This window comes from Squalius cephalus (assembly GCF_949319135.1).
Source record: "Squalius cephalus genome assembly, chromosome: 16".
NCBI lineage: Eukaryota > Metazoa > Chordata > Actinopteri > Cypriniformes > Leuciscidae > Squalius > Squalius cephalus.
In genome coordinates, this window is record NC_137137.1 from 78,646 (window position 1) to 92,500 (window position 13,855).

The 13,855-nt window shown below is 52.3% G+C and overlaps 1 protein-coding gene across 1 annotated transcript in view; it reads right to left on the reverse strand.

Moving 5' to 3' along the window:
- Positions 1 to 1,645: 1,645 nt before the first annotated feature.
- pggt1b (protein geranylgeranyltransferase type I, beta subunit) overlaps positions 1,646 to 13,855 on the reverse strand; it is a 47,357-nt gene continuing 35,147 nt past the window's right edge. The window contains exons 6-9 of the mRNA XM_079896487.1: positions 6,872 to 6,917; positions 5,414 to 5,598; positions 4,503 to 4,611; positions 1,646 to 2,357 (exon numbers count right to left, since the gene is read on the reverse strand). Coding sequence (XP_079752613.1) covers positions 2,203 to 2,357; positions 4,503 to 4,611; positions 5,414 to 5,598; positions 6,872 to 6,917 — 495 coding nt within the window. The 3' untranslated portion in view covers positions 1,646 to 2,202. The remainder of the gene's footprint in view (positions 2,358 to 4,502; positions 4,612 to 5,413; positions 5,599 to 6,871; positions 6,918 to 13,855) is intronic.

Here is a 13,855-nt window from a genome sequence, read left to right on the forward strand (position 1 = left end):
ACCGTCTCGCCAGAACCGTCTCGCCAGAACCGTCTCGTCAGAACCGTCTCGCCAGAACCGTCTCGCCAGAACCGTCTCGCCAGAACCGTCTCGCCAGAACCGTCTCGTCAGAACCGTCTCGTCAGAACCGTCTCGTCAGAACCGTCTCGCCAGAACCGTCTCGCCAGAACCGCCTCGTCAGAACCGTCTCGTCAGAACCGCCAGAACCGTCTCGTCAGAACCGTCTCGTCAGAACCGTCTCGTCAGAACCGTCTCGTCAGAACCGTCTCGCCAGAACCGTCTCGTCAGAACCGTCTCGTCAGAACCGTCTCGCCAGAACCGCCTCGTCAGAACCGTCTCGTCAGAACCGCCTCGTCAGAACCGTCTCGTCAGAACCGCCAGAACCGTCTCGTCAGAACCGTCTCGCCAGAACCGTCTCGTCAGAACCGTCTCGTCAGAACCGTCAGAACCGTCTCGTCAGAACCGTCTCGTCAGAACCGTCTCGTCAGAACCGTCTCGCCAGAACCGTCTCGTCAGAACCGTCTCGTCAGAACCGTCAGAACCGTCTCGCCAGAACCGTCTCGTCAGAACCGTCTCGCCAGAACAGTCTCGTCAGAACCGTCTCGTCAGAGCCGTCTCGCCAGAGCCGTCTCGCCAGAGCCGTCTCGTCAGAACCGTCTCGTCAGAACCGTCTCGTCAGAACCGTCTCACAAGAACCGTCTCACAAGAACCGTCTCACAAGAACCGTCTCACAAGAACCGTCTCACAAGAACCGTCTCATCTGAACCGTCTCGTCAGTACAGTCTCGTCAGAACCTTCTCGTCAGAACAGTCTCGTCAGAACCGTCTCGTCAGAACCGTCTCGTCAGAACCGTCTCGTCAGAACCATCTCGTCAGAACCGTCTCGTCAGAACCGTCTCGTCAGAACCGTCTCACCAGAACCGTCTCGTCAGAACCGTCTCGTCAGAACCGTCTCGTCAGAACCGTCTCGTCAGAACCGTCTCGTCAGAACCGTCTCACCAGAACCGTCTCGTCAGAACCGTCTCGTCAGAACCGTCTCTTCAGAACCATCTCGTCAGAACCGTCTCGTCAGTACAGTCTCGTCAGTACAGTCTCGTCAGAACCTTCTCGTCAGAACCGTCTCGTCAGAACCGTCTCGTCAGAACCGTCTCGTCAGAACCGTCTCGTCAGAACCGTCTCGTCAGAACCGTCTCACAAGAACCGTCTCACAAGAACCGTCTCACAAGAACCGTCTCACAAGAACCGTCTCGTCAGAACCGTCTCATCTGAACCGTCTCGTCAGTACAGTCTCGTCAGAACCTTCTCGTCAGAACAGTCTCGTCAGAACCGTCTCGTCAGAACCGTCTCGTCAGAACCGTCTCGTCAGAACCGTCTCGTCAGAACCGTCTCACCAGAACCGTCTCACCAGAACCGTCTCGTCAGAACCGTCTCGTCAGAACCGTCTCGTCAGAACCGTCTCGTCAGAACCGTCTCGTCAGAACCGTCTCGTCAGAACCGTCTCGCCAGAACCGTCTCGTCAGAACCATCTCGTCAGAACCGTCTCGCCAGAACCGCCTCGTCAGAACCGTCTCGCCAGAACCGTCTCGTCAGAACCATCTCGTCAGAACCTTCTCGTCAGAACCGTCTCGTCAGTACAGTGAGAAACGCTTATTCTCAGACATAAAAGCTGTTCGTTTATTGACACTCGTAACTTTACATCATCATAAAATGTGAGCAGTTTCACTTCTACACTTGATATTACAGCATAGAAAAAATAATTTCATTTCTTGATCCTTAAAACACATTCAAGTGTCAAAATGCCACATGTATAACATACACACACACACACACACACACACACAGTAGAGATATCTGAGGCACATTCATGAGAGGACACTGAAGGAACATGATTTCACATGAAGAGTAACAGAAACATTAGGCTGACGTTGCTTGTGAACATATGAAGTGTAAAACAGGGATAATAGAGTGTGTATCACTCCAGAACACACACACCAGACGCGCTCGTCTTCGGGTTCGCAGGAGCTCATATTCATAAGGCAGAAACAGCACAGATAATAATAAACAGCTTGAAGAGGAGGACGATCTGGCCGGCGCAGGGATCTCGTGGCCTTCGACTACAGAGCGAGTTTTACCTTTAATAATTGATTACGCTGATCTGCTGATTTATTCATCAGTCACGTGGGGATATTGCTGAGGTCAGAGGTCACGAGCGGGTCTGGTTCTGCCTCCAGGACCCGTGCAGCTGCTGCAGAGTCTCGAACGCCCGCACGCTGATGTTCAGAGCCGGATGGACCTTACGCAGGTCCGCTTCCCCGAGCAGAGACAGGCCGCAGATGCCGAAGTACGTGTGCAGGGGGTCTGGGACACAGGAGACAGGAGAGGTCACTCGAGCAGACGCTACTGCGCCTTTAAGAGCTCATGCATAATTCACGCCGACCCCGTGATGTCATCAGTCTCTCTGTCTGGCACTGCAGAGCGCACGCAGCAGAGAAACCAGCAGACGTCTGCAGAACACCGCCTCTACTAGCTCTGTGTGTCTCTGTGTGTTCAGTGTGTGTGTTCAGTGTGGGTTCATGCGTGTGTTCAGTCAGTGTGTGTTCGTGTGTGTTCATGCGTGTGTGTTCATGCGTGTGTGTTCAGTGTGTGTGTTCAGTCAGTGTGTGTTCAGTCAGTGTGGGTTCATGCGTGTGTGTTCATGTGTGTGTGTTCAGTCAGTGTGTGTTCAGTCAGTGTGTGTTCAGTCAGTGTGTGTTCAGTCAGTGTGTGTTCAGTCAGTGCGTTCATGCGTGTGTGTTCAGTGTGGGTTCATGCGTGTGTGTTCAGTCAGTGTGTGTTCAGTTAGTGTGTGTTCAGTCAGTGTGTGTTCAGTCAGTGTGTTCATGCGTGTGTGTTCAGTGTGGGTTCATGCGTGTGTGTTCAGTCAGTGTGTGTTCAGTCAGTGTGTGTTCAGTCAGTGTGTTCAGTCAGTGTGTGTTCAGTCAGTGTGGGTTCATGCGTGTGTGTTCATGCGTGTGTGTTCATGCGTGTGTGTTCAGTCAGTGTGTGTTCAGTCAGTGTGTGTTCATGTGTGTGTTCAGTCAGTGTGTGTTCAGTCAGTGTGGGTTCATGTGTGTGTGTTCAGTCAGTGTGTGTTCAGTCAGTGTGTGTTCAGTCAGTGCGTTCATGCGTGTGTGTTCAGTGTGGGTTCATGCGTGTGTGTTCAGTCAGTGTGTGTTCAGTTAGTGTGTGTTCAGTCAGTGTGTGTTCAGTCAGTGTGTTCATGCGTGTGTGTTCAGTGTGGGTTCATGCGTGTGTGTTCAGTCAGTGTGTGTTCAGTCAGTGTGTGTTCATGTGTGTGTTCAGTCAGTGTGTGTTCAGTCAGTGTGTGTTCATGCGTGTGTGTTCAGTCAGTGTGTTCATGCGTGTGTGTTCAGTCAGTGTGTTCATGCGTGTGTGTTCATGCGTGTGTGTTCAGTCAGTGTGTGTTCAGTCAGTGTGGGTTCATGCGTGTGTGTTCATGCGTGTGTGCTCACGTGTGTGTGTTCATGCGTGTGTTCAGTCAGTGTGTGTTCATGCGTGTGTGTTCATGCGTGTGTGTTCATGTGTGTGTGCTCATGTGTGTGTGTTCATGCGTGTGTGTTCATGTGTGTGTGCTCATGTGTGTGTGCTCATGTGTGTGTGCTCATGCGTGTGTGTTCATGGGTGTGTGTTCATGCGTGTGTGTTCATGGGTGTGTGCTCATGTGTGTGTGTTCATGCGTGTGTGTTCATGTGTGTGTGCTCATGTGTGTGTGTTCATGCGTGTGTGTTCATGTGTGTGTGTTCATGTGTGTGTGTTCATGCGTGTGTGTTCATGGGTGTGTGTTCAGTCAGTGTGTTCATGCGTGTGTGTTCAGTCAGTGTGTTCATGCGTGTGTGTTCAGTCAGTGTGTTCATGCGTGTGTGTTCATGCGTGTGTGTTCATGGGTGTGTGTTCAGTCAGTGTGTTCATGTGTGTGTGTTCATGTGTGTGTGTTCATGCGTGTGTGTTCATGGGTGTGTGTTCAGTCAGTGTGTTCATGCGTGTGTGTTCAGTCAGTGTGTTCATGCGTGTGTGTTCAGTCAGTGTGTTCATGCGTGTGTGTTCAGTCAGTGTGTTCATGCGTGTGTGTTCATGCGTGTGTGCTCATGCGTGTGTGCTCATGTGTGTGTGCTCATGTGTGTGTGCTCATGTGTGTGTGCTCATGTGTGTGTGTTCATGCGTGTGTTCAGTCAGTGTGTTCATGGGTGTGTGTTCATGCGTGTGTGCTCATGTGTGTGTGTTCATGCGTGTGTGTTCATGTGTGTGTGCTCATGTGTGTGTGTTCAGCACGGTGTTCTTCTGCAGTTTGACGGCACTAAAGCACATTTTACAGGTCAGTGATTATTGGAGCAACAATGAAGCTCATCTCCAGTAACCGGAGTCTCATCGGTCACATGTTCACCGCTCCTGTATCGAGTTACACTGGTTTCGACTGACAGCGGCAGTGAGCGACTGTAACCTCACCTGGGTGACTGTCGGGCCATTTAGCGAAGCCGCCCACCAGACGGTCCTGCGTCGACAGGATGTAGTTCCGGTTCTTCTCGAAGTTGGTGAGCTGGAAAATGTCTAAAAGCTGCGGGACGCAAGAGGAGCATGTTAGACTGAGCACACACACCAACACACACTGAGACAGGCCGCACTAATGCTAGTGTGCTACGAGGGGTTAGCTAAGCCGTTGCTAGGGTGTTTCAAAGTTCACTGAACTTACGAAGAGCAGCTCATTCTCCTCAACACATGATCTGAGGAACCACTCAAACACACACTCGCACTAAACCCGACAGACGCTGAAACGCCTCCGTTATATCTTGAGTTTCCTCCGGGAACGAACACGTCACAATATTCCTCATTATAATAATTCATGCGCAGAATAAAGGGGCGGGGCTTGGTTGAGTGAGTTAGTAGTGTTATGGAAAGGGGCGGGTCATTTCCCAAACACCCTCGAAGCGCTCGACCAATCACAACACACTGCTCCAGCCGACCAATCAGAGCACAGTGTGCTTTCAGGAGGAGGGGCTTCGAAGAGACAGGAAGTAAACAGAGCGTTACTGACAGACTGGGAAGAGAGGAGCCGCAACAATGGAGAATATGAGGAGAATAATCAACATTCAAGCAGGAAAACCTGTTCTAGTAGAGCCTGAAACATCATCACGACTGTGAGAAAGGCATATTAGGTCTTCTTTAAAAACATACCAAAAAGTACAAAATCTTAAATCTACTCGTTTGGTAGTTCTCCTAATTCAGCTGAGAGTCACACCGTGAGGTATCAATCTTCTATTGGTCACATGTCTTCGCAAAACGTAAACATTGGAACACAGTGAATGTCGCTTGTGTTTCCATCTCAATGAAGCACATGCGTGACGGACTGACGCACGCACCTCCAGCGTCGCTCCCACCCAGAAGGAGTAGCACGTGTCCACGGGTTTGTTGGGCCGGCCGTGGAAGCCGCTCTGCTGTCGGAGGATACACCAGCGCCGGATCCGGTTCAGCTCGCGCTCGCTGAACACCTCCTGCAGCTTTCCCATCATGCAAAGGGACGCCACGGCACAGAAGGTGGACCCACCTGAGGAGAGACACGGATCCAGTCAGTTCCTATCAGAGACGGTGTGGTGAAGTGATGAGTCCCAGCTTAGGACCCCAGTAATATGCCTGATCTAAAGCTGTTCCCAAGATTCTTAATGTAATCAATCAAATTTTAATCCATGTAATAATCTTTTATTTTTATCCTGAAGTGAAAGAAATTGCAATTTTAGGTATGTTTTGCGACATTGTTAATTGTTATTAAGCAATAAGGTATAATATATATATATTTTTAATTACAAGCATGTCATAAAAAACAGAATTATGCTTGTATCATGATTGTTATCAAAGTTTTTTTAATTGAAATATATCGTAGATGGTGAAAAAAACGTTATCTCTAATCATTTTGGATAGCTGTATGCTTTGCTACTATCTAAGCTAACTAAAAAACACTAAGAACGAGAAATGTTCAATTTCTCAATCTATTGCTTCGGTTATATACAAGTATATGAAACATATAAGTTAAAAGACATTAATGGTCGTTTTAACGTAGTTCAAACGACTTTTATAATAGAGTTATATCTGATTTGTAACCAGGCACTAAAGCGATAACACATAAAACGTGCTTTGAACCAGTCGGCTTGCTTGGGTCCTCAGCCGGGACTCAGCACTTGAGTCACTGAATCACTGAACCAACTCCGACTCACTCACTGAACTGATGCCCGGCTCCAAATGTTCTGTGAACTAAAAGTTTATGCAACTTATGTTCAGTATATATATTTTAAATGGCATATGAGCATAAAGGCTATATTCATGGCAAAAAAATATATATTTGACAGAAATTCTAAAATGCTCTAAAAACCACTTTAAAAAACATCTATTACAGGGAAACGCCTGAATAAAAGCAGGACGGTCCAGTAAAGCGTGTTTAACAGTCTAATCCTTCAGTCAATATTAGACCTGATCAAACAGTCTGATCTCATTAATATCAGGACTGACTTTACAACATTAGTTATGAACGCACTCATCCCACTTCATTTGCCTTGTGAAAGTCATTTTCAGTTCTAACAATGCAGATTTTACAAACTTAACCAAACTGCAAACACTGGACATAAACACACTTTCCACATCTACAAGAATCACATCAGTAAAATATTTCACACTCCAAACAGTGAATGTTGATGTTGAAACTCAGAAAACTCTTTAGACGCGCTTGAATGAAAGCACTTCCTACACTGAGTTCCCGGGAAGGTGTTCACAGACCGATCAGGCGTTTATCAGCAGTGTTCAGTGTGTGTAAAACAGTGTAAACGCACCATGTGACTCCAGTCCGGCTCCTTGACCAATCCCACTGTCATACGACTGCAGGAGGAAGAACACGAACAGCGGATCAGTGAAACTAGTTCATCAAGAGATCAACATCAGTTCAGCCAAATATGATTATTTACTCCATCTCCAAACCTGCATGACCTTCTTTCTTCTGTAAAAACACAAAAGAAGATTTTTTTCTGTCCATACAGTGAGTCAATGTTCACATTCTTCAAAATATCTTCTTTAGTGGGAGTCACTGTGCCGAGGATTAAGTGACAGGATTGAGGAGGGGATTGTGGGACTCACTGTGCAGAGGATGGAGTTGCGGGAGGAGGAGGGGATTGTGGGACTCACTGTGCCGAGGATTGAGTGACAGGATTGAGGAGGGGATTGTGGGACTCACTGTGCCGAGGATGGAGTTGCGGGAGGAGGAGGGGATTGTGGGACTAACTTTGTCGAGGATTGAGTTACCGGAGGAGGAGGGGATTGTGGGACTCACTGTGCCGAGGATGGAGTTACGGGAGGAGGAGGGGATTGTGGGACTCACTGTGCCGAGGATGGAGTTACGGGAGGAGGAGGGGATTGTGGGACTCACTGTGCAGAGGATGGAGTTGCGGGAGGAGGAGGGGATTGTGGGACTCACTGTGCCGAGGATGGAGTTACGGGAGGAGGGGATTGTGGGACTCACTGTGCAGAGGATGGAGTTGCGGGAGGAGGAGGGGATTGTGGGACTCACTGTGCCGAGGATTGAGTGACAGGATTGAGGAGGGGATTGTGGGACTCACTGTGCCGAGGATGGAGTTGCGGGAGGAGAAGGGGATTGTGGGACTAACTTTGTCGAGGATTGAGTTACCGGAGGAGGAGGGGATTGTGGGACTCACTGTGCCGAGGATGGAGTTGCGGGAGGAGGAGGGGATTGTGGGACTCACTGTGCAGAGGATGGAGTTGCGGGAGGAGGAGGGGATTGTGGGAGTCACTGTGCCGAGGATTGAGTGACAGGATTGAGGAGGGGATTGTGGGACTCACTGTGCCGAGGATGGAGTTGCGGGAGGAGGAGGGGATTGTGGGACTCACTTTGCCGAGGATTGAGTGACAGGATTGAGGAGGGGATTGTGGGAGTCACTGTGCCGAGGATTGAGTGACAGGATTGAGGAGGGGATTGTGAGACTCACTGTGCCGAGGATTGAGTGACAGGATTGAGGAGGGGATTGTGGGACTCACTGTGCAGAGGATGGAGTTGCGGGAGGAGGAGGGGATTGTGGGACTCACTTTGCTGAGGATTGAGTGACAGGATTGAGGAGGGGATTGTGAGACTCACTGTGCCGAGGATTGAGTGACAGGATTGAGGAGGGGATTGTGGGACTCACTGTGCCGAGGATGGAGTTGCGGGAGGAGGAGGGGATTGTGGGACTCCCTGAGCAGAGGATGGAGTTGCGGGAAGAGGAGGGGATTGTGAGACTCACTGTGCAGAGGATTGAGTGACAGGATTGAGGAGGGGATTGTGGGACTCACTGTGCCGAGGATGGAGTTGCGGGAGGAGGAGGGGATTGTGGGACTCCCTGAGCAGAGGATGGAGTTGCGGGAAGAGGAGGGGATTGTGGGACTCACTGTGCCGAGGATGGAGTTGCGGGAGGAGGAGGGGATTGTGGGACTCACTGTGCAGAGGATGGAGTTGCGGGAGGAGGAGGGGATTGTGGGACTCACTGTGCAGAGGATGGAGTTGCGGGAGGAGGAGGGGATTGTGGGACTCACTTTGCCGAGGATTGAGTGACAGGATTGAGGAGGGGATTGTGGGAGTCACTGTGCCGAGGATTGAGTGACAGGATTGAGGAGAGTTGTGGGACTCACTGTGCAGAGGATGGAGTTGTGGGAGGAGGAGGGGATTGTGGGACTCCCTGAGCAGAGGATGGAGTTGCGGGAGGAGGAGGGGATTGTGGGACTCACTTTGCCGAGGATTGAGTGACAGGATTGAGGAGGGGATTGTGGGACTCACTGTGCCGAGGATTGAGTGACAGGATTGAGGAGGGGATTGTGGGACTCACTGTGCCGAGGATTGAGTGACAGGATTGAGGAGGGGATTGTGGGACTCACTGTGCCGAGGATTGAGTGACAGGATTGAGGAGGGGATTGTGGGACTCACTGTGCAGAGGATGGAGTTGTGGGAGGAGGAGGGGATTGTGGGACTCACTGTGCCGAGGATGGAGTTGCGGGAGGAGGAGGGGATTGTGGGACTCACTTTGCCGAGGATTGAGTGACAGGATTGAGGAGGGGATTGTGGGAGTCACTGTGCCGAGGATTGAGTGACAGGATTGAGGAGAGTTGTGGGACTCACTGTGCAGAGGATGGAGTTGTGGGAGGAGGAGGGGATTGTGGGACTCACTGTGCAGAGGATGGAGTTGCGGGAGGAGGAGGGGATTGTGGGACTCACTTTGCCGAGGATTGAGTGACAGGATTGAGGAGGGGATTGTGGGACTCACTGTGCAGAGGATGGAGTTGCGGGAGGAGGAGGGGATTGTGGGACTCACTTTGCCGAGGATTGAGTGACAGGATTGAGGAGGGGATTGTGGGAGTCACTGTGCCGAGGATTGAGTGACAGGATTGAGGAGAGTTGTGGGACTCACTGTGCAGAGGATGGAGTTGTGGGAGGAGGAGGGGATTGTGGGACTCACTGTGCAGAGGATGGAGTTGCGGGAGGAGGAGGGGATTGTGGGACTCACTTTGCCGAGGATTGAGTGACAGGATTGAGGAGGGGATTGTGAGACTCACTGTGCCGAGGATTGAGTGACAGGATTGAGGAGGGGATTGTGGGACTCACTGTGCCGAGGATGGAGTTGCGGGAGGAGGAGGGGATTGTGGGACTCACTGTGCAGAGGATGGAGTTGCGGGAGGAGGAGGGGATTGTGGGACTCACTGTGCAGAGGATGGAGTTGCGGGAGGAGGAGGGGATTGTGGGACTCACTTTGCCGAGGATTGAGTGACAGGATTGAGGAGGGGATTGTGGGAGTCACTGTGCCGAGGATTGAGTGACAGGATTGAGGAGAGTTGTGGGACTCACTGTGCAGAGGATGGAGTTGTGGGAGGAGGAGGGGATTGTGGGACTCCCTGAGCAGAGGATGGAGTTGCGGGAGGAGGAGGGGATTGTGGGACTCACTTTGCCGAGGATTGAGTGACAGGATTGAGGAGGGGATTGTGGGACTCACTGTGCCGAGGATTGAGTGACAGGATTGAGGAGGGGATTGTGGGACTCACTGTGCCGAGGATTGAGTGACAGGATTGAGGAGGGGATTGTGGGACTCACTGTGCCGAGGATTGAGTGACAGGATTGAGGAGGGGATTGTGGGACTCACTGTGCAGAGGATGGAGTTGTGGGAGGAGGAGGGGATTGTGGGACTCACTGTGCCGAGGATGGAGTTGCGGGAGGAGGAGGGGATTGTGGGACTCACTTTGCCGAGGATTGAGTGACAGGATTGAGGAGGGGATTGTGGGAGTCACTGTGCCGAGGATTGAGTGACAGGATTGAGGAGAGTTGTGGGACTCACTGTGCAGAGGATGGAGTTGTGGGAGGAGGAGGGGATTGTGGGACTCACTTTGCCGAGGATTGAGTGACAGGATTGAGGAGGGGATTGTGGGAGTCACTGTGCCGAGGATTGAGTGACAGGATTGAGGAGAGTTGTGGGACTCACTGTGCAGAGGATGGAGTTGTGGGAGGAGGAGGGGATTGTGGGACTCACTGTGCAGAGGATGGAGTTGCGGGAGGAGGAGGGGATTGTGGGACTCACTTTGCCGAGGATTGAGTGACAGGATTGAGGAGGGGATTGTGGGACTCACTGTGCAGAGGATGGAGTTGCGGGAGGAGGAGGGGATTGTGGGACTCACTTTGCCGAGGATTGAGTGACAGGATTGAGGAGGGGATTGTGGGAGTCACTGTGCCGAGGATTGAGTGACAGGATTGAGGAGAGTTGTGGGACTCACTGTGCAGAGGATGGAGTTGTGGGAGGAGGAGGGGATTGTGGGACTCACTGTGCAGAGGATGGAGTTGCGGGAGGAGGAGGGGATTGTGGGACTCACTTTGCCGAGGATTGAGTGACAGGATTGAGGAGGGGATTGTGAGACTCACTGTGCCGAGGATTGAGTGACAGGATTGAGGAGGGGATTGTGGGACTCACTGTGCCGAGGATGGAGTTGCGGGAGGAGGAGGGGATTGTGGGACTCCCTGAGCAGAGGATGGAGTTGCGGGAAGAGGAGGGGATTGTGGGACTCACTGTACCGAGGATTGAGTTACTGGAGTGAGGAGGGGATTGTGGGACTCACTGTGCAGAGGATTGAGTGACAGGATTGAGGAGGGGATTGTGGGACTCACTGTGCCGAGGATTGAGTGACAGGATTGAGGAGGGGATTGTGGGACTCACTGTGCCGAGGATTGAGTGACAGGATTGAGGAGGGGATTGTGGGACTCACTGTGCCGAGGATTGAGTGACAGGATTGAGGAGGGGATTGTGGGACTCACTGTGCAGAGGATGGAGTTGTGGGAGGAGGAGGGGATTGTGGGACTCACTGTGCCGAGGATGGAGTTGCGGGAGGAGGAGGGGATTGTGGGACTCACTTTGCCGAGGATTGAGTGACAGGATTGAGGAGGGGATTGTGGGAGTCACTGTGCCGAGGATTGAGTGACAGGATTGAGGAGAGTTGTGGGACTCACTGTGCAGAGGATGGAGTTGTGGGAGGAGGAGGGGATTGTGGGACTCACTGTGCAGAGGATGGAGTTGCGGGAGGAGGAGGGGATTGTGGGACTCACTTTGCCGAGGATTGAGTGACAGGATTGAGGAGGGGATTGTGGGACTCACTGTGCAGAGGATGGAGTTGCGGGAGGAGGAGGGGATTGTGGGACTCACTTTGCCGAGGATTGAGTGACAGGATTGAGGAGGGGATTGTGGGAGTCACTGTGCCGAGGATTGAGTGACAGGATTGAGGAGAGTTGTGGGACTCACTGTGCAGAGGATGGAGTTGTGGGAGGAGGAGGGGATTGTGGGACTCACTGTGCAGAGGATGGAGTTGCGGGAGGAGGAGGGGATTGTGGGACTCACTTTGCCGAGGATTGAGTGACAGGATTGAGGAGGGGATTGTGAGACTCACTGTGCCGAGAATTGAGTGACAGGATTGAGGAGGGGATTGTGGGACTCACTGTGCCGAGGATGGAGTTGCGGGAGGAGGAGGGGATTGTGGGACTCCCTGAGCAGAGGATGGAGTTGCGGGAAGAGGAGGGGATTGTGGGACTCACTGTACCGAGGATTGAGTTACTGGAGTGAGGAGGGGATTGTGGGACTCACTGTGCAGAGGATTGAGTGACAGGATTGAGGAGGGGATTGTGGGACTCACTGTGCAGAGGATGGAGTTGCGGGAGGAGGAGGGGATTGTGGGACTCACTTTGCCGAGGATTGAGTGACAGGATTGAGGAGGGGATTGTGGGAGTCACTGTGCCGAGGATTGAGTGACAGGATTGAGGAGAGTTGTGGGACTCACTGTGCAGAGGATGGAGTTGTGGGAGGAGGAGGGGATTGTGGGACTCCCTGAGCAGAGGATGGAGTTGCGGGAAGAGGAGGGGATTGTGGGACTCACTGTACCGAGGATTGAGTTACTGGAGTGAGGAGGGGATTGTGGGACTCACTGTGCAGAGGATGGAGTTGCGGGAGGAGGAGGGGATTGTGGGACTCACTGTGCAGAGGATGGAGTTGCGGGAGGAGGAGGGGATTGTGGGACTCACTTTGCCGAGGATTGAGTGACAGGATTGAGGAGGGGATTGTGGGAGTCACTGTGCCGAGGATTGAGTGACAGGATTGAGGAGGGGATTGTGGGACTCACTGTGCCGAGGACTGAGTGACAGGATTGAGGAGGGGATTGTGGGATTCACTGTGCCGAGGATGGAGTTACAGGAGGAGGAGGGGATTGTGGGACTCACTGTGCCGAGGATTGAGTGACAGGATTGAGGAGGGGATTGTGGGACTCACTGTGCTGAGGATTGAGTGACAGGATTGAGGAGGGGATTGTGGGACTAACTTTGTCGAGGATTGAGTAACCGGAGGAGGAGGGGATTGTGGGACTCACTGTGCCGAGGATGGAGTTACGGGAGGAGGAGGGGATTGTGGGACTCACTGTGCAGAGGATTGAGTGACAGGATTGAGGAGGGGATTGTGGGACTCACTGTGCCGAGGATTGAGTGACAGGATTGAGGAGGGGATTGTGGGACTCACTGTGCCGAGGACTGAGTGACAGGATTGAGGAGGGGATTGTGGGATTCACTGTGCCGAGGATGGAGTTACAGGAGGAGGAGGGGATTGTGGGACTCACTGTGCCGAGGATTGAGTGACAGGATTGAGGAGGGGATTGTGGGACTCACTGTGCTGAGGATTGAGTGACAGGATTGAGGAGGGGATTGTGGGACTAACTTTGTCGAGGATTGAGTAACCGGAGGAGGAGGGGATTGTGGGACTCACTGTGCCGAGGATGGAGTGACAGGATTGAGGAGGGGATTGTGGGACTCACTGTGCCGAGGATTGAGTGACAGGATTGAGGAGGGGATTGTGGGACTCACTGTGCCGAGGATGGAGTTGCGGGAGGAGGAGGGGATTGTGGGACTAACTGTGTCGAGGATTGAGTTACCGGAGGAGGAGGGGATTGTGGGACTAACTGTGTCGAGGATGGAGTTGCGGGAGGAGGAGGGGATTGTGGGACTCACTGTGCCAAGGATGGAGTTACTGGAGGAGGAGGGGATTGTGGGACTCACTGTGCCGAGGATTGAGTTACCGGAGGAGGAGGGGATTGTAGGACTCACTGTGCAGAGGATGGAGTTGCGGGAGGAGGAGGGGATTGTGGGATTCATTGTGCCAAGGATGGAGTTACCGGAGGAGGAGGGGATTGTAGGACTCACTGTGCAGAGGATGGAGTTGCGGGAGGAGGAGGGGATTGTGGGATTCATTGTGCCAAGGATTGAG